Raw genomic sequence first — 21775 nt, 5'->3', positions numbered from 1 at the left:
TGAGACATCTAAATAATATATATGTATACTGTTATATCACAGTCTTATGTCTTGTGGATGTATTAATATAAAAATATGGAGATGTGATATGATTATCAGTGAAACAGCTATCTAACATACACCAAATTATAAAGATGTAAACAACTGCAGGTCACCATATTGACCTTCAACAATGAACAACACCCATAGCGTTATTGATGTTCTGGTAGATGAGTGTGAATCAATTAGACTAAGAAAACAAATGGATCTATTTGTTAGAAAAAAAATATAATAATTATGAGAGACAACAACCAGCGACAATAACTGGGTCTTGTGACATGCACAGAATGAATCTGAAAGGGTTGATCGTGCGTGTTAGCTTTCAACATCTCTTAATCTAGGACAGTGGTTCAATAGTATCTAATCAGTACAAATGTAACAAAAAATAAAATAGAGCATGACTCATCAGGTCGGTACTAAGACATAAACCGAAAACAAAATAACATTAATAACCAACTAACAAAAAAGCACCAATTTAATATTCCATTGTCTATTAAACCGTTGAAAATAAAATCAATTATTTTGCCGAAAAAGCCTACGACAATATATTATGACCTTATCAATGTTTCAATGGTGACCTTTAAGAATAAGTATAAATAAGTGACATGGGTCGTATTTAAATTTACAAGTATAAGGAGATGTGGTATGATTGCCAATGAGGCAATATTCAAATAGGGTCAAGTGAATACGATTTTAGAAACATGGCGTCACCATACGGCCTTCAACAATTAGTAAAACCCATACCGAATAGTCAGTTATAAAAGGCCCTAACATGACAAAATGTGGAACAATTCAAACGATACTCCACGGCCTGAATTATGACAAAACAGTAAATGAAATCAATATGACGGTCATCAACCAACAATAACCACTACATTATAGGCTCCTGACTTGGGACAGACACATGTAGAATGTGACGGATGCCCAACATGTGAGTGAGAGCTCAAACCTACACTGACCTGGGAAAATGAAAATTTGGATTTGATATCCCGTTTGTAATAACGTGTCTAAAGATACAATTAGACTCAGTCCAAATATTTGTATCTATAAAGAAATTAAATACTAGTATATGTCTTTATGAAGTGACAAATCAGAATTTGTAAAAACCACTCTGATTCGAACAAAAAATTCTATGAAACCGACATCGTCAAGATGCTTGATTTTTAGAGTAAGTAGTTTCACCATAACTTTGAAGCCCGTCTTAGATTGCTGGTATAATTGACGTGAACAATTTAGAAAGAAGCTTTGTTGAGCACTGGAAAGATCTAGATATAACTTTGTTTGTAAGGTTACTTTAGATATAGAATACAGTGAAGGAAGATCCATTTCACCATCTTTGATTGAAATTCCAAACGAACATAGAACAAACCTATAATTGTTCAGGACAAATGTCATACCGGAAGTACGTAACTTCGGAATAGAAATTGCATGGGCCTTTCAATGAACTTTAATGTTTCCTTTATCCGACCTGTTTTCTAACTTTTTGCAACTCTTTCTTTTGTTTTCGAACAAAAAACTTTCTTAAAATTTTGACCCTTACAGTTTAAATTGAGATGAAATTACGTTCCAGATCAACTGTAGATATTGCTCTTTTTCTCCTCCTCTGATCGTTGGCTGTATTGTAAAACTAACAAACTTTTGTTACAGTCCATAAATATTATAACATCTGCTATAGAAAGGTACAGACTACTTTTGTTACAGTCCATAAATATTATAACATCTGCTATAGAAAGGTACAGACTTCTTACCTTTATTTGTGACATTTTTACCTATTGTGTCTGTTTGTTTTGTTCACGCATCATTATCAATATTATTAAATTTGATGCGACTGTCGTACAAGTGAGAGGTTTAACGCTATAAAACCAGGTTCAATCCACCATTTTCTACATTTGAAAATGCCTGTACCAAGTCAGGAATATGACAGTTGTTGTCCATTCGTTTGATGTGTTTTGTCATTTGATTTTGCCATGTGATTAGGGACTTTCCGATTGAATTTTCCTCGGAGTTCAGTATTTTTGTGATTTTACGTATACCTACATGTGTATATATGTCTCTGAGAAAGGTAAAACAACAGGTAAGCCTGCCAAGTTACAGACAGGTAGATAAAGTCTACAATACACAATTATTCAAGTAGTACACAGGAAACGTATGCCAAACCAAATTACCAATACTTGTTATAATCATCCCGTGTACAAAGTTATTTACAGAGTTTTAAGGTAATATACGACATTTTTTGCTTCCGGGAAACTCTTCCAAATACCAAATTTTATCACAACACTGGATAAAATATCAGAACAATAATAATGAAAAAAAAAATATTTACATATTTTCAGCTCCTTAATGTTTTAACTTAGTTATTTTTTTTATATAAATTATATATCAATTGTAAAATACATCGATTTTTTAAAAAAAAATTTTGTTGGTAACATTTATAATTTGATAACCAAAAAAAGATGAAGCCTAAACTGAATTTTTATAATTTTATTTGACAAAGTTATTACCGAAATTTGACCTAGTGTAGAGATAAAAGTGCACATAATTAAATGAAAGAACTTATCGACCCTTTACCAGCCAATCTGTACCGAGAATTATCGACTCTTATTGTGACTTGTAAGCTGCGTATGCGAGCCCCCTTTTTTCAAAATCCTGGAACTCCATCTGATATGTAAAAAAAAAAGTTAATAAAACAGATTATATATAATATTAAGAAGCAAATAGTCTTAAAAAAGGTTACACATAAACATGTCTTCACTATATTGCATGTTTTCTCAGTTTAAAACATTTATTGATATACCTAATTTCCAATACCTCTTGGATTGATGGTTTATTATATAAATTGAAAGTGTTTGGTATTTATAGTAATTTAATTGATTGGATTGGAGACTACCTAGGTGACAGATGCCAGAAAGTTGTTTTGGATGGGTTTAATTCATCTCAAAAAGGTATCAGTGCAGGGGTACCCCAAGGCTCGGTACTGGGTCCTTTCCTTTTTTGTAACTTATATAAATGACATTGTGGAAACTAAGAATAATCATATTAGAGTATTCGCAGATGACACCTCTTTATATTCCATTACTGTTTCTAGGTCATTGACTGATGATCTTGGGAGGATAAAAACATGGGCTGAAAATTGGGCTTTTACATTTAATCCCTCCAAAACAGAAACCCTTTTATTTTCTCGAAGAGACATAAATCCTCCTTGTTTATATTTTGGTATTGGTGGGGGTCAAATAAAAGAAATTACAAGTCACTGTCACCTAGGTCTCAACTTTGAGAGTAAGGCTAGTTGGAAATTTCATATAAGTGCAATTTATAAAAAAGCATGTTCTAGATTACATTTATTAAGGCAAGTTAAATATAGTTTGGATCGAAATGTACTTATTACAATTTATACAGCATTTATTGGCCCTATTCTAGAATATGCTGTATGGGATAATTGTAAAGTTTACAAGAAGTGAACTTATTCGAAAGTGTTCAAATTGAAGCTGCTCGTATTATTACTGGTCTCCGACGTACAACCTCTCTTAAAAAATCGTACACTTAACTAAGTCTTGAAAAATTATCAGACAGCAGGAAGAAGCATAACCTGACTACATTTTATAAAATAAAAAATGGATTTTCTCCAAGCAATATGTTAGATTTATTAGAATTTTGTCTTCCTACACAAAATGATTACAATTTTAGAAGAGATCCTCAGAATTATACCATTCCAAGGTGCAGAACAGTTTCATATTATAGAAGTTTCATACCATCTGTTGTTAAACTCTGGAATGAATTAGATCCTTATGTAAAAAATGCTTTGTCGATTAACCAGTTCAAATCTTTACTTGATAAAATATATAAACCAGAGATTCTTCCTAAATATGTTTGTTCTGGTGTAAGAAAATTCAATATTATTCATTGTCAACTGCGAAATGATCGAAGCAAGTAATTTAAATTCTCACTTGTTTCATGATTTTTTTATTGAAGAACCTTCTTGTCCTAAATGTTTATATCAATGTGAAGACAATCAACATTTTTTTATTGTCCATCATACACTTTAAACAGGATCATACTCCTTGATAAACTGTCTGCTTATGAAGTTGATATTGATTTGAAGTTATTACTATTTGGTGATCAATCTATGAGTATTGAAGACAATATTCAGATAGTTGAGGCTGTTCATGAATACATTAAAAATGCAGAAAGATTTGTATAGTGAAATATATTCTATAGTCCGGCGCGATACTATATAAACTTGTTACTTAGTATGTCTGTATTTTATTTTATATTCAAGTTCTTAGACCCCAAGCGGCTGAAAAAAAGTTAAAATTGAAACAAAAATTAGAAAGTAAATGACAATAATTGATATTATAAAAGGTTAAAAAAACTAAAGGTTAAGAAAACTAATCAATACACCTCTATTTTCTATATCATTCAAACCATCTTTTGAATAATTTTAGTTTTTTATGTTGTTTTTTTTTTTTGATTTTTATTTACATTCTAAATTCTTTTTTTTGTATATTTTTATGATTCTTTTATGTATCAATATGGTTATTAACTCACTGTCGTTATTCTTCAAGTGCGATCAATTAGTAAAAATAAGTACATGATATCAAACATGCTGTTTTGGGAAAATGAGTTATTATAATAATAATATTGAACAGCTGACTAGAGACAGTCAGTGGCGAATCCAGAACTTTTTATAAGGGGGGGGGGGGGGGGGCACTGACTGACCTCATGGGGGGGGGGGGGGGGGGGGCCGCTCCAGTCATGCTTCAGTGATTCCCTATATAATCAACCAAAATTTTCCCACAAAAAGGGGGGGCTCGGGCCCCCAGCCCCCCCCCCCCCCCCGCTGGATCCGCCTATGGCAGTTTAATTCAATGTAAGGCATCTTAATCAATATTGGAGTTTATTACTTAGAATATTAATAAATGTTTTCTGAGTTAACTATTTGTAGCATCCTTAGAATATTAATATTTTTTTCCTGAGTTAACTATTTGAAGCATCCTTCCAGTCAGCTATGAGGTAGTTTCGAAAAATAATTCTGTGTTGTCATTATGTTTGTGTATGTGTTGTTTTGTTTGAATGTAACATATTGTACTTTGTTTTATGGAGAGGGCTTACATAGGCTTTGCCTGTTGCCCAACCCAATTCAATTTATTTGAATAAAATATTGTTTAAACTAATACCTCTAGGTTTTCGTGAATAAAAAAGCAAATTGAAAGTATCACTTGTGTTTAAAACTTTGTAGAATCTATGAAAATCTAGATGAAAAGTTTTGAACGCTTTGAAAGTTCGAATTAGTGAAATTTAATGTGCACTTTCAAATAGAATTAAATTGAATTTTAGTGCGTTGTTTGTAGATATTTTTTGTGGTGTATAAACATATCTTTAATTTGTTCCTGTAGTAACAATACTTGGGGGTACTTGTTTTTTTTTTTATGTTTGATAACGTAATATCATGTGGCTATTGAGTGATTTATTATTTGTTGTTTCTTTTATCATTAGATATTTTGTTCTTTGTTGTTGTATTGCCGTTTACCAAATATATCGCGTTAATGTTTTTTATGTAATGCATATTATTCAAGGGTACGACAACCGTGTGGGACGAATATAAATATATTAATCCAAACTAAAAATGTCCATTATTTTTTTATATATTAGTAGTTGAATTTTATAATTTTCATCATGTTTTATTTGTAGACAACTTTCCAAAATTCTTTGATAACTACGAAAACATTGTACAGGTGAATTTATCAGAGTAAAAAGGTGGCGAGGGTACTTTGGACTGAAGGTAACTCTCCGAAAAAAAAGTTACATAAACACAGATAACTGACCGACATGGCAAGCCGATGTCTGCTTCGCAGACTTGCGAGGGTTTCGAAGCTTACAAACAACTGTAAGTGAAAATCTTAAGCAAATTATAAGTGCAAGTATATTGCACAGTTTGTTCCTTTATAAGATATGGCAAGGCGACTTCATAATCAAATTCCTGAGTGATTGATTCACAATTCTTTGGATTTGCTCGCTCCAAAATTTCGGAGGCTTAGCCTAAAGCTATTAAAAAGCAGTAGGTCTTTTCACCACTGCACACCGCCGAATTCAGTATCCATTTGGCGTTGTGTGAAACTACTGAACAGAGTCTTTAGAACTAGAAGTCTGGTAGAGTATGTATGCTTAGAATTGGTTTATTTGTGCTACCTAGTAGCCTAACCTATATAACAATAAATTATTGGTCTCCTTTATTAGAAACAAGAAGTGACGAGAAGAATAAAGTAAGTGAAAAGAAGAAAAAAATTAGCGACAAAAAGACAAATTTATTGATCAGAAAGTTTTAATAAGCGTAAGAGGACATAATGCACCTCTTATATTGTCATAAGTGTTCTTAATCTACTACTATATTGTTTGAATGAGTATATATGTGTTTGAGTGCCCTTTTAACTCATTTGAATGCCTGTTTTGACGTCTTTAGTTTATATAATAAAGAATTTCAAAATTCAGGTGAACACCTCTCATTGGGGATATCCCCCTATAAATCAGAACAGTTGGCAGGTCTACAACAGTGAAGTAATCTTGATACTTTCAAAATTTAAGTTTCATAAGAAATTGCAGTTTTGCAGAAAATCAGAACATGTACAGTAAAATGATTTTCATATAAAAAAAAACAGTTTTTGTAATACAGTTTAATTACTCGGTGCTACTTCTTTCTAGATGGAACAGTTCGATCATTATCCAGTCTGGCAGAGCTTCCAGAAACCCATCAGATGTTACAGAAAACATGTAGAGATTTTGCTGACAATGAATTAGTTCCTATTGCTGGGAAGTTAGATAAAGAGCATCAGTTTCCACTTGAGCAGGTTTTAGATTTATTTACCATGATTACCTTTATTTTGTAACTGAGATTATGAACCATACCCATTTTAAACTGGGTAGTTCTAAATAATATTAAAGTTTAATTTTATCCTTCAAATGATTTCTATGGCATATTGAGAGATATTTACGATTGAATCAACCAGTCATTGATAATCATTGTAAAACAGAATGGAATAACCTCTTTTAGTGCCAAACACTGTCGGTCCGACTGTCCTGACTGATGAAAGGCAGATTCCAAATAAGAAAGTTGAAAAATTCCCAAAATTATGTTTAACAAAATCAACACCAATAAGGTTCTGTTTTGGAATACATATTATACTTATATAAGTAAACACTTTTTGACAAAAAATAGATCTATTCACATTATATTTTTTAAATAAAGGACACCTTAAAAAAATGTTGCTATCATAACAAAATTGACAGACATTTTGACAGAAAATTCTTATATTAGCAACACAAACAATCCTGATATCTTCAGTATTTTCAAGGTTTGGATGTATATCTTGCTTAAATATGAAAGGCAAATTGGAATAAAATATTTCTTAACATCTGCACCAATAAAAAAGGAATTGTAATAACTTTAAAAAAGGATTATCTTGGAGTTGCTAACATAAGATTTGACAGACATGAACAATCAGGGTCCGACACTTACGGTTGTCCGATTGCCCGGGGCAAGCTAATGCCGTATTCGGACAAGTAAAAACATCATCTTGGTTGTCCAATCGGGCAAGTGAAAAAAAAAGTGTTATATGATTAAAATTTCACAAAATCAATAGTGTCTGTTGTTTTGTCCATAGATTACTCAGTGATAACACCGCACGGTCGAGTAAAGTGGTCTTAACCCCCCTTCAATGCGTATATTTCGTCAATTGTTCGCACTGAATTCCCCATTTTACCAAAAATAGATCACGTTTAAAAATATTGGCCAATCAGGCGGCCGCGGCGTTGCTTCGTCATTATCGTTATCCATCGGGACACCACTCGGGCGTTTCCGACGCACGTGTTATTCCCACCGACCAATGGAAAGCGGAGGTCTATTTTCGTTGTTCTAACTTTATAATTTGACATCGGATGTGTATTTCCCTAAGATGGAAAAACGTAAAAGCTTGAAAGAGAAAATGAAATTAAACTTTAACAAATTTGTCAGTTGTTGTCAGTTTATCAAGAAGGGTTTTTTGAAATGGCATTTCTTAGATAAATTATTATGAAATAAGTATCTCTATGTAAATGATCCAATAGTATATTTTCATACTCCATAATCAATTTACACCCCATATACATGATAACTATATTTTATCTGCATGTACTACATTACAACCACAAAAATAGCATGTAAAAGTTTGGGCATGTAGATTTCACTTTCGGACAAGTAAAAGTAATAGGGCACTTGCCCAACTGGACAAGTTGGTATAAAAGTTAATGTCGAACCCTGACAATGCTGCTAACATAAGATTTGACCAAATGTCAGACAGAAACTGAAAGAGTTTGGCACAGACTGTAACCTTGTGTGTATTGTCAGACCCAAGTTCTTCAAATGTTCATAATATATATCAGTCAGGATTCTACTTCATCAAATTATCTCCCATTACGCCACCTAATTTTTACAATTGTAAAAATGGAAGCCATTGTAGGGACGACTAGCTAGCAATTAAGCTCTTGAAAACCATTAAATTTGTCCACATAGCACCATTTCCATTCTTTTATGCCATGTGTATTTTAAGAGACAAATGTAGCTCCTAGCTATTGAGCATCATTGAATATACTTTTCTGCATTCAGTCAACTTAAAACTAGTGTCTGATTGGTTGTCAGGGGGAATTTTCGAAAGTTCAAAAACATTTAAAAAAATTCTAATTAAATATTTCGTGGAAGGGCAGACTAAAAATTTTCAGAGGTTGAAGATTAATTGTGACAGAATATAACTTCCCCCAAAATATTTGTTCCAAAGAACTTTTAGAATATAACTAAATTTCCATTGGGAACTTTCCTTATATAATATTTTATCCAATGCTATAAGAAAATTTCCTTCACAAAGGATAAAATATTACATAAGGAAAGTTCCCAATGGAACTTTTGTTATATGCTAAAAGTTCTTTGGAATAAATGTTATGGACAATTTTTTATATAATAAAAGTTCCAGGAATATTTGTTATATTATAAAAATTCCAGGAGAATTTGTTATATTATAAAAAGTTCCAGGAATATTTGTTATATTTAAAAGTTCTAGGAATATTTGTTATATTATAAAAGTTCCAGGCATATTGGAATATTGGCTATATTATAAATGTTTCAGGAATAGTTATCATGGTTATTAGTTCTAGAAATATTTATTATATGATCAAAGTTCTTGGAATATATACTACAATATCCAAAATTATTTCTAGCTACAAATGTATGGAAGTAAATTTCCAATAATAAAGAACTGGCATTTTCATCTGAAATTTGTGGCTAACTTCATGCTTGACTAAAGTATAAGCTAAACTTTCTTCATTGGTACAGACTAACGGACCATTTAGTTAAGTAAGTCACAGTGGAGCTGGAGCATGCAGTAATAAAATATTAAAAATATATATTCTTACCTTGTTTAGAATAAGAGCCATCATTTAAATATGTACAATTTTTGTTGTATTCCTCAGACTCCATTCTTTGTATGTACTACATGTACAGGTAAATGTCATGTGAGGTGAACATTAATTAAGATGTAATCAGGTGTAAAAAATCAAATGACACTCTTTCTTTAAAGGAACAATTATTATGAAACCATATGACGTTTTAGTTCCAGGAAAATATCTTATGAAGGTGGAAATAGTATTATGTAATGTTTGTTCCCAAGAACTTTTATTATCCATAGTTTTGTTCCAGGCGGAACAAGTATTATGCGGAACAAATATATGTTCACATAATAACCCTAGATAACACACACACTAAAAATGAAGTTTTTTTGAAGTTATGCATGTTTAAAATAAGATCCACTTGTTAGTCTGTCGTCAAGTACTTTTAGTAAAAATTTGATATTCGAACACACCTACTCTGTTGTTATGACTCATTAGAAACATATTTCACTTGACCCATATATTTCATTTTTTAGTACTTTGAATTTTTTATTATATTTATTTAATCAACCTGTAGCCTAAATATATAGATAAATAATAGAATCTGAAGCGAGATGATGTATCAAATATTTTTGCTTTATATGTTTTCTAGACAGAATTGTTAACTCAAATACGCCCGAACATAAAAAGGTGTACTTGACTTTCTCTTTTGGTGAAGTTATTGCCCATTTTTAGGATTTTTTCCCAAAAACTGTCGTGGGCAGAGATGCAAATTTATGCTTTAAAAAGATCAATGTATTATCTTTCTGTGGTTTTTTTTCCGGCGGAATTTATACTTATGCACAAAAAAGATCCACATGTATTTGCACCGTCCACAATCGACTGTTTTATGAAAATTTGTCTATAATTTAAAAGTTTACAAATATCTCGAAGCTCCATACTATAATTTAAGTAAAAAAACCTGTATACATTGTATGATGCATAAAATCCTAAATTTTACATCTTCATTAAACTTTTAAAGCCCATAGAAACAGATGTAAACAATTTAAATATACCAATTTGGCCTTTTTTACCTTCTCTAATAAAGAGCTCCATTTCTGTTGTTTAATTTCAAGATATCCTATATAAGCTTATTACTGCCTAATAATAAATATTTTCAGTCATTAAAACTTGGATGAGAACCTTTCTGTTAATGATTTACTCTCAACACAAGTAAGATTTTCAATTGAATCACAATGTGTGAACTGTATATAATATACCCTGTTCTGTCGCGTATAATACACACTTTTTTTAAGTATGCAGATATTCCTGTGTTACATGTAGATGATAGATACAATTATAATGTGTTACTTTCAGAGAGGAAAACATAGAGATCTTGTTAGTGTATGTGTAGTAGATCTTTCCAAAGGAAGAAATATAGATAATTGTTTATTTTTCAGATAAAGAAGTTAGGAGAATTAGGAATTATGTGTGTAGATATACCTGAGTCAGAAGGAGGAACTGGTTTAGATTATCTTGCCTATGCTATAGCTTTAGAGGAAATCAGTAGAGGTTGTGCATCAACAGGCTGTATAGTTAGTGTAAATAATGTAAGCATAATTCCCAACTATCTCTTTCTTACATGATGTATGGACAGTTTATTGGTAATATATTGGCTGTTGTCTAAGAAATTTTAAGTCCTTCAGGATTTTTTTTAAGGGTATGAATAAATGGATATATTTGGTATTGGTCATTGAGACAGGAACGAACACAAATAAACAAAAGGACATCTTGAAGTCGGTGTACAGTCTTCAATAATGTATAGATTATATTTTTTCAACCACAATTTGTACAATCTGCATATAAAGATCTGCTTCAGCCAGTCATAAGAAACATTTAAATGCAATATACCTAGGAAAAGATATATTTTTCAAATGGGATTTTTAAGTCTATAAACTTCACTGACCTTTATAGAGTGTTATTGTGTTATGAATTAAGTTGACACTGCCTTTTTCAGTCATTATATTTAGGACCAATCAAGAAAAATGCAAACCAAATGCAGAAAGAATTATTCCAGACCCCCTTTCTCCATGGTGATAAAGTTGGATGTTTTGCCTTAAGTGAACCAGGTAGGAAGAAATAATGTTAAAATAATAACAAAAAGACTTGCACTGTTGCATTTTGTAATTAGCTGTTACATGTATATGGTAGTGTAATGTCATATTAAAAAGACAAGTCGATTTTGTTGTTGGTATAATTCTGTTTAAATGTAAGACAGAAATTGTCAGATAGAAATTGTCAGACAAAAATTGTCAGACAGAAATTAATGGAAGGGAATTCTATAGCTAGTATGGAAGATTTTATAGCACAGGTTATTCCTTTAAGAAAAAACCTTTACTGTTTTGGAACGTGATATTTTGACATTATGTGAGCAGCAGTGTATAATTAAATAGCTGTCTGTCTTTTGAAGTGTTTTTACAACACAAATTGTATTACTGTTGATTCATTATTATTAATGCCGATACCAATTTTTGTGATTTTTGGTGTACAGGTGAACCATGAATTAAAATTTTTAACAAATTACATATTTTCTCGAAAATTGGTACCTACAAAAATACACGAATCCATAGTATTGATTATTATAATGGGAAATGACTTTAGTGGTTTAGTGAATTATTGGTTACAATGTAAATGGCAAGGCTCCACATGAGTAGTATTAATGTGGATCACTATATTGTATTTCAGTAAATGTCACAAGAGAAGCTTTATTTACTTAGCAATTAGATCACAGTACTTTATTTCAGATGTTAAATTGTTTTGATAATTACTACATCCTTTGTGTAACACAAGTAAAGGGAGATAACTATTTTTCTATTCTCAGGAAATGGCAGTGATGCTGGGGCTGCTTCCACTACAGCAGTATTACAGGGAGATCACTATGTATTAAATGGAACCAAAGCCTGGATTACAAATGGATATGAAGCTGAAGCCTCAGTGGTAGGTATAAGAAGAATTGAGATGTTGTATTTCAATATTGAAAATAGTGCAAGCTTTAAAGTAGGACAAAATACTGGACATTTTTTTGTGTAATTATTTCTGCTATCATTGAGCAATGGTCAGAAAGTGAGAATTGTAATTGAGATTTCAGAAAATGATGCATAGAAATAATGCTATCAAAATTTAGATGCTACTTTTTAATTTTGCGAAACCTATTCCACCGCAATTTTGGTATTAATTTATGAATTTGCAGTACTTGGAATCAACTAAACCATATATTTTTACAATGATTTAATTCATATTCTTCATTTAATTTCTCAAAATTGGTTGAACCTTTTTGACAAGATTGTGAAGCCTATTCATTAATGCAGTGTCCACATTGCTACACATTTAGAATTCTCTGGATATCTGAAAATAACTGCTTATGCTGTTTGAGGTATCATTCAAATTATGAGTAATTCATAACTTGCACAAAATTATAGATGGAATTATCTTGAAATACTTTCTGTTAACCCTGCTAGACCATGCGATTATTTGAAAAGACCCTGATGTTCCATGTTCAACATCATAAATTAGGCAAATACCAGAAAACTTCAGACACACTTTTCAAGTAAATTAATTTGGATTATTCATAGTTTTTCATGTATTTCCTGCACATTGACATGATATCTTTTCAAATTAAGTAACAACTTCAGGGTTTTGTTATCAAGGAAAATTAGAATTTGAAATTTAATTATCGAGAATGGATAAATATTGTAGTCAAGTTGATAAATTGGTAGAATCTGTTTCTGTAATGGTTTAATGGAAAATGTCAGATGCAATATTCCTAATGGATATGAGGTAGGGGGAATTATACCAGATAAACTTGATCAACTTGTGGTTTATCAATATTTATCAAACTGGTAAGAATCGATTTAAATGCATATAGAAAATATAAAAATAAGATGTGATGTAATTGCCAATGAGACAACTCTCCACCAGAAACCAAATGACTGGAAGTTAACAACAATAGGTCACTATACGGCCTTCAACAATGAGCAATGTATATTTAAAACTGCTAAGATCTGTGTAAAAAGTATTCATCATTTATTTGATGAATATTATAAGTAAGAAGATAAACATGTGAAAGCTCTCTTTGTAGGCATGTTTTGAAATGAAAACTTTTGTGACATAATTATGAATAATAGGTGTTATTGGTTGGACAACAATGAGATAGAAACCTAACAACACAAAAAATATTCAACATGGACTCTTTGAATCTAGTATGGTTCACCTGGTTGGGTTATTAATGCTGAATTTGAGGTTTGAATTAAAAAAAAACTCTCTACCAATCATGTAGATCAATATTTTTCATGGAACTCCATTCACTGACTTAATGAATAAAATAAAATTATCTATTTACTTGTAATTTTTATGATGTTAGAAGCCCTTTATATTTTTTTTATTTTTTAGGTATTTGCTACAACAGATAAAAATAAAAAACACAAGGTAAGTTTAACTGAACAGAATACTTACATATTAAATTGAAATATAAAAAAAATGATTAAAAATTATACTTACTAGTCAAAGTATCGCTAAAATCTTATTACATGTAATAAAGATGAAAATGTTTTTTTATATGAAAATAAAGTATGGCATCTTTTTTGAAATTCTTCACGACTTTATATTAACTTTTGTAAGCTTCATGAAATCCAAAAAAATGGGAAAATATTTTGTTAAAAATAACTGATACCAGCTGGCAACTTCATTATGTCAGAAGGAATTTTTTCTAAGATTTCCTCTGAAGAACATTGCACTTGCACAATGCTGAACTAATAGATTATCAACTACTGATTAGAATTATTTGTATTATCAATTAATAAACTGCTTTTTTCTTCAGGGCATTAGTGCCTTTTTGATTCCTAAACCTACAGAGGGTTTATCACTTGGAGTGAAAGAAGATAAATTAGGAATAAAAGCTACCTCAACATGCTATCTAATATTTGAAGACTGTAAAATACCCCGAGAATTCTTGTTAGGAGAGCCTGGTATGGGATTCAAAATTGCAATGGTAAGTTTCATATGAACAACAATATTGGCACTTCCTATATTAACCCAATATTTATTTATTCTTACACAAAATGGCCATTTATTAAATTTTCGTTGCATTTTTCTCAAGAACTATAAATCAAGGCTTTCTGAAATTTGGAATCTAGCTTCATTAGAGCATTCTGTATGATGTTTTTTCTCATCACCTCCTGTTCACAGAACACTTATAGCTTGGTATCATTAGTGAGTAGTAACTTTCTTACGTGTTGGAAAAGTAGTGATTTTTTTATGTGAAGCCAAGTGCAATATACCTTTAAAAGTAAATTATTTCCGAGAATCTTTAATGTTTAATTTTGAAGAATCATGTAAAAAAAAAAAAATTCACTATTCACATATGTGATCTTGGTGGAGAAAATGATTGTATGTATGACAAAATTGTACATTTTACATTTAATAGATTGATTAATATTTACAGCAAACATTAGATGCAGGAAGAATAGGTATTGCAGCACAGGGTATAGGAATTGCTCAAGTAAGTAGTAGACTTAGATAAAACAAAAATGTGAAATGTAGTTTTGCACTCAAATCAAATAAACTTCAGGGGTTATGCCTCTTTAATTGTCAATTTATGGTTTTCACATGGAAATGTTACTTCTTTTTGTATAGCTAGGATTTGTAGTTTTATAGAGTTGTCTGATTTCATTATTATCTAACATACTGTTCTAGAGTTAGATCCATGAAAAATTGAAAAAAGTGGTCTTGATGAAATGGTTTTCAAATGATAAGTTGTGAAAGGCTTATAATTTTGAAGGCTTCCAAGTGAAAAATAAGGATGCATGCAGTTGTGCTTTGTCATTAAATCAGTTTGTCTTAAACAGATGGTTTCTGAATGTAAAATAAGTTTACATTGGGACATTACTACTAATCATGAAATGAATGTGAAGCTTGATTTTCAGTACTGTTGCAATTGCCTTTTATAAGTTATGTCTTGTCTCAATTTGAAACAATTTAAAAATAAGGAGATGGGGTATGATTTACAATGAGACACCAAACACCACAAATCAAACTGGGTGTAAGCAACTACAGGTGCCTTCAACGATGAGCAAAACTCATTCAGCTATATAAAGATTGTTTCTGGATGATAACTTCAGTTGTTTTGGAAGCCTCTTACCATCCTTATTCAGGTTGTAATACAAATATATATTGTTAACCTTATCCCTGTACCCAACCTTAATGCTCTAAAATCTGGCTTTTATTCATTTTTGCTTCTCTGTCAGATATTTGTTTTGGGAGGATTTGTTGACCATGTTGTCTTTTTATTTATTTTTAAAAGCTGGTGATAAGCTTTGTGAGCCAGTAGTGTACAATGATATGTTTTTCTTAAACACATTCTGTACATCTAAATCTGATTTACAATGAAATCATTTACTTATATGTAAGTTTTATGTTTTTTTTTGTAGGCTTCTTTAGAATGCGCCATTGACTATGCACAGAAGAGACAAGCCTTTAATCAACCTATTTCAAAAATGCAAACAGTTCAGGTAAGGATATATTCATAGATTATTGATGGTTTTTCAAACGAGAGGGTGTTTCTCAGCTACAATCTCATCGAAGGGCGACAACCTTGAGATGAGATATGGCAGAGAAACATCCTCAAGTTTGAAAGACCATTGATAATCTGTTTATCACTATTTTGCCTATGACTTTGTTGATGTTTACATTGATAACGTCACATGGTCCCTTAGTTTCTGACGATAATTTTCCATCTCAAGTGAGTAACATGATATGAAAAATTATCACCAGTAAAAGATCAAAGGAAAAATGCACAAAATAGCGATAAACAAAGCATATCATGTTAATGATAATTTGTCTTTAGATTGTTTTATTTAATCCATCCATTCAAAAAGAGAGACGGAAGATACCAAAGGGATAGTCAAACTCATAAGTCGAAAACAAACTGACTGTGCCATAGCAAAAAACAAAAAACAACCAAAAGACAAACAACAATCTACAAAACACAACATAGAAAACTAAAGACTGAGCAACACAAACTCCACTAAATCAGGGGGTGATCTCAGGTGCTCTGGAAGAGTTAGCACATCCGGCTCTACATGTTACACCTGTTGTTTCTCTTCATGAAAGCTGTAAGGAACTTGGAGGCATAAATCCTACAGTTTCAGACAGTTACTGGCTCATTGAAAATTTAGTTCAGACAGTAAGTGACAAATTTAAGAAAAAATCTAAATATTTAGCACAGGTTTGCATCTTGAATAGAAATCCATGTTAGTTATCTGTTAGAGTTCTCTTTCTTTATATCTCTGAGATACTTTAACTTAACTATAAAAATTATTTGGATGGTGTAAAATCTTTGATTCATAGATAAACTGACTTTCTATTAGAATTTTTTTTCATTGTTAAATAACTTGGAAGAGAGCATTTTTAACATTTTTTTTAAGTACATACATAGTTACACACACTTTCAATACAAAGTATTTTTCAACAGTTTTCTACTATTGGTAAAGCACCTTTATGTTGCTAGTGTCAATGTTTTTAATATTTCCTATCTTTCTTTTTAGTCTAAATTGGCAGACATGGAAATGAGAATACAGAGTGCCAGATTACTTAATTACAAAGCTGCTTTACTGAAAGATGCTGGTAAACCATTTTCAAAGGTCAGCTACCATTGTTTTTTTTTTAATTGCCGTAAATTCAGAATTTAATGTGTGCATTTATTATTGCAAATTGCTGTTTACTGGTAAAAATACAATATCTAATTAATGTCATTGCAAAGTTTTTGTGATGGAAAATCGCAACTGAAATTATGTTTTATTATTGCAAACCTGATACTGTAGCATTTTTAGCATTGATAAAAATTTCCAATAATTTCTGATTTACAGTAAGTCATTTAATCAGATATAATCCAAAGAAGATTAATTGACAGTTTCTTTGAAACTGTGTTTTTCAATATCCTGGATGGCTGTAGTGGTGTACTTATTATTTAGGTCATGTTCTATATTTTAATTTTCTCTTGTAAATTGTCCTATTGTAAGTGTGTCAGTTTAAAATTAAATGACACCAAAAAGCATGCATTAAGGATTGTATAACAATATCAATCATCTACATCCTGTTATTATTACTTTTCTTCTTAACCATGTTAACCTTATTATAGGGTATCTCTTTACAGATTTAGTGTATAAGTACCATGATATGATTTAAAAATTAAAAGTACAGTTGGTTCAGAATAGATATAATTCAAAGTCAAATGACAATGACAACAATTTGAAGACAAATTTTTAGGGCTATTCCAGGAGAAAATGTATGGGAGGGTAATAGCTTTTTTAAATAGATTACAATTGCTCATATTTCAAAGATTGAAGATTGGTTGATTATCATAAGAAAAAAACCTCTTTCATGCTTTTAGTGTTGCTTTGGTGAACTGTCTGACATTCAATTTATCATCATGATCATGGTATTGTTGGTTTTTCATCTACTTATAATTTGTATTGACCCTTTGATATCTTCTTCCTTTCTGTCCCCCTGTGGGATGTGTTGCAAGGGACATAGAAATACCGGCTGTCCCTCTGTGTGTCTGTGCATCTATCAGGTCTTGTTGGCGCACTCACATGAATAATTCTTGCCAGATTTTTATCAAACTTATATCTTAGGTTTCTATTAGCAATGTCTCAGACAAGTTCGAAAATCAGTGCCAATCAAGTATTTTTAAAAGAGTTATGCCCCTTGGAAATATTAATAATATGGAAAATTGCATTGTAAGCACTCTCACATGTCCAGTTCTTGTTAGATTTTTATCAAACTTATATCAGAGGTTTCTATTAGCAATGTCTGAGACAAGTTCGAAAATCAGTGCCAATTAAGTATTTTTAAAAGAGTTATGCCCCTTGGAAATATTAATTATATGGAAATTTGCATTGTAAGCACTCTCACATGTCTAATACTGTTCAGATTTTTTTCAAACTTATATCTGAGGTTTCTTTTAGCAATGTCTCAGACATGTTCGAAAATCAGTGCCAATCAACTATTTTTAAAAGAGGTATGCCCCTTGGAAATATTAATTAAATGGAAAATTGCATTGTAAGCGCACTCACATGTACAATTCTTGCCAGATTTTTATCAAACTTCAGTGTTCTAGCCAGGATTTGAAAAGGGCAGGGTGCTAGTCAGAAAAAGGGCAATTTTATGCGTAAATGTCATTGAAAAAAGGGCAATTATTTAAGCCTCATAATTTATTAGCATACGTCATAAAATACATATGTACATAACATTACAAACAAAATACTCTATATAACTCAGGCACTATGGTAAAATCAAGTTTCAGTTAAAATGGAGTAATAAAATTCAATACTTTTGGCACAATCTTCTCTGTTTGACTTTAAAAAACTTTGCTACAACATTGTCTAATACTTTCAAAGCATCGGCTATAGCTTTGTGTGAGTCGGTTTTCATGTTTTCATTACATTTTTCAGAATTTGCCTTTTCAATTTCTATTGTGACAGAATTTATATGTTCTAAACTAAATTTCGTGTTCCTTCACTTTGTCTAGCCGTAAAGTTTTACAACCGTTTGTGGCCCAAGTAGTACATAGTAAAGAAGTATGTCAAAGTTTTATTTTGGCTAGCATTCTTTTTGGTTTCATCTTGCAGGCGTTTATCTCGAGTCGGCATTGTGAATATAATGATTTAAAATTTATTTGGACTTAATTAAGTTTTCAGTTTAATTCTTATCACGAAATCAATCGATAGTCAGGTAAACACTTTTTATGCAAATTATTATGCTAATTAGTTATAGGTGGTGCGTTACGCATTGTCAACAAGGAAGAAAAATGGTGACGAACATTTCAACAAAACTCATACGAGATAAAGCAAATTTCGCGATAAAAACGGCAGGGTTGCCCAAGAAACGGCAGAAAAAAGGCACGGGCGTCAATAAAAAAGGGCGGGTGCTGCACCCTGTTCAAACTTTGTAGCTAGAACACTGAACTTGTATCAAAGGTTTATATCCGCAATGTCTCGGACAAATTAAAAAATCAGTGTGATCAACTGTTTTTAAAGAACCCAAAAAATTAAATTTTATTTAGTTATTGCCCTTGACAGACAAAATATGTTCAATACAGGAGACATTGTAACTCTGTTTTTTTATTGATATTGTAATATGATATATATTTAATTATGTAATAATTTTGATTTTGTAGGAGGCAGCTATGGCCAAGTTGGCAGGATCAGAAGCTGCTACATTCTGTAGTCATCAGGTAGATTATATATTTAAATATTATACCCCCACTCTGTCTGTTTGCCCCACAAAACATCTTGTCACATTTTCTTGAAAAAAAGATTTAACAGAGTGACTTCATTTTGGACATCAACTTGGCGGCAATGAGATGTACAACATGTGAGCACTTTTTTATCTGTCTGATACCAATTTCCTGTTTGCTGATACTTGGAATTTTTGAATATGTTGAATGAACTTAAAATTTTGTCCCACTTTTTAAAATAATTACTGACCAGAATATCTTCATATTTAGTCAGGAGCTCAACGATGAGTTGTAATGTGTGTGAACTTATCTGATCTGTCTGGTACCAACTTCCTGTATTCCAATACTTTCAATTACAAGTGGGTTTATGTTTAGTATGACAATGCATGTATTTATGTTTGGTTTTCAAGGAATCTATGTGTTAATTCATTTTCACCAGTGTTATTCAGATTTTATTTTGATGTATTGTAGGCTATACAGATCCTAGGAGGTATGGGGTATGTGTCAAGTATGCCAGCTGAGAGATATTATAGAGACGCTAGAATTACAGAAATATACGAGGGAACGAGTGAAATTCAAAAACTAGTCATTGCAGGTTGTCTGCTCAAAGAATACCAAGCTGTGTAGTGTTTATTTGTTCTGTACATATGAAATAAATAATATATTTTTGTATGATTTTTTTTATGAATTAAAAAACACTTATTACTCAAGATGTAGATGATACATGTTGATAAAAAATGCCTACCTCTTAAGATTATGGGTTTATAACTAATATTTGTTATCCTCTACTCAGACAATCAAGTTTACATAAGAATTGACTGTTATGTGAAAAAAATAATTGACTCTTATTTATATTTTATTTGATGTTTGATAGACAATTAAACTAACATACAACAAATTTTTCCTAAATTAACTTGAAAGAAAGTTACATTATATGTTATTCCAAATGTACACAGTGGATATAGGCTCTTATCTTACCTCCTATACATTTCTAGGAATATGATTGGTTAAAAGCCACCGCGTGGAGACTGTGTATAATCCATATGGGGTTAGTAGGCGTGGTTTATTTTAATACACGGTTAGTAGTGGTGTTACGTCTCTTTATAATAAACAACAGAAGAAAATCTGATATGCTTTGCCTGGATAATAGATGAAGAAATTGATGATGAACGATTGAAATAGATGCAGAAAACACATTAAAAGCTGACAAGTTGTTATTGTTGGCATTTGTTTTTGTATAGACCAATGGAAGTAGGTTCTTAATACTAAAGGTATTGAAGACTTGATCACTTTGATAGGCCACTAGTCTAAATGCCACATGTTAAGATAGTCAGTAAGATAAATTCGTTACATAGTGACCTAATACGATATATATGGCGTCAGTAAATTTCATATTGGGTGAGAGCGAATATCGTATTAGGTCAGTAGCAAACTATGTAACTAATAATATTCCCTGTCAGTGTATTACATCTTCTGAGTCCCCAGGCAAAGGGGAAATAGGACACTAATAGGAAATAAGAGCCTATATCCCCTGTAAAGCCAGAAATTACAATTCTATTAAACTGGAAAGTCCTGATTTTAACATTAATTACTATTCTGATCTTCGTTTTTGTTCACAGGGTATATGGATTATAAACCATGCGAAGTTAACCAATCAAATTGCATGATTAGCTGGTATATTTGACTCCAGTTTTATATTAATATGTATGCTAATAAGATTTTAAGAGATATAGGTCACTATACTTTTAAAATTAAGAATTTAATGATTTAATATGTGAAGCTTAGAATGAAAAAATATTACTTTGATGAATAAAACAAAAACTTCTGTTTTGAAGCAACTGTATTGTATTACATTTTTCAATCAATATATTTCAGGAAGTGACAAGTAAACATGGGTACCCATTCATTTTTTCTTGTTATTTCAATAAATAGTGAAAAGTGTTGCTGTTTTACAATTATATCCAGTTTAATTATCTCCTCTTGAATTGAACACATATTTGCAACATTATCTCCCCTTTCTGTTTTTAAATTCATAAATTAGTCGTGCTATGAATT

General features: G+C 31.2%; 1 protein-coding gene across 1 annotated transcript; it reads left to right on the top strand.

Annotated features, from left to right (window-relative positions):
• The first annotated feature begins 5856 nt into the window (after positions 1 to 5856).
• LOC127712597 (short-chain specific acyl-CoA dehydrogenase, mitochondrial-like) lies at positions 5857 to 21661 on the top strand. Its single transcript, XM_052219115.1, has 12 exons — positions 5857 to 5923; positions 6736 to 6881; positions 10887 to 11036; positions 11444 to 11555; positions 12308 to 12423; positions 13876 to 13911; positions 14303 to 14473; positions 14927 to 14983; positions 15912 to 15992; positions 17028 to 17123; positions 19661 to 19717; positions 20192 to 21661. The coding sequence occupies exons 1-12, from the start codon at positions 5866 to 5868 to the stop codon at positions 20345 to 20347; spliced, it is 1236 nt and encodes a 411-aa protein (XP_052075075.1). The 5' UTR covers positions 5857 to 5865; the 3' UTR covers positions 20348 to 21661.
• Positions 21662 to 21775: the final 114 nt, after the last annotated feature.

This window comes from Mytilus californianus, unplaced genomic scaffold (genome assembly GCF_021869535.1).
Source record: "Mytilus californianus isolate M0D057914Y unplaced genomic scaffold, xbMytCali1.0.p SCAF_8, whole genome shotgun sequence".
In the NCBI taxonomy this organism is placed as follows: Eukaryota; Metazoa; Mollusca; class Bivalvia; order Mytilida; family Mytilidae; genus Mytilus; species Mytilus californianus.
This window is presented reverse-complemented; position numbering and strand designations above follow the sequence as displayed.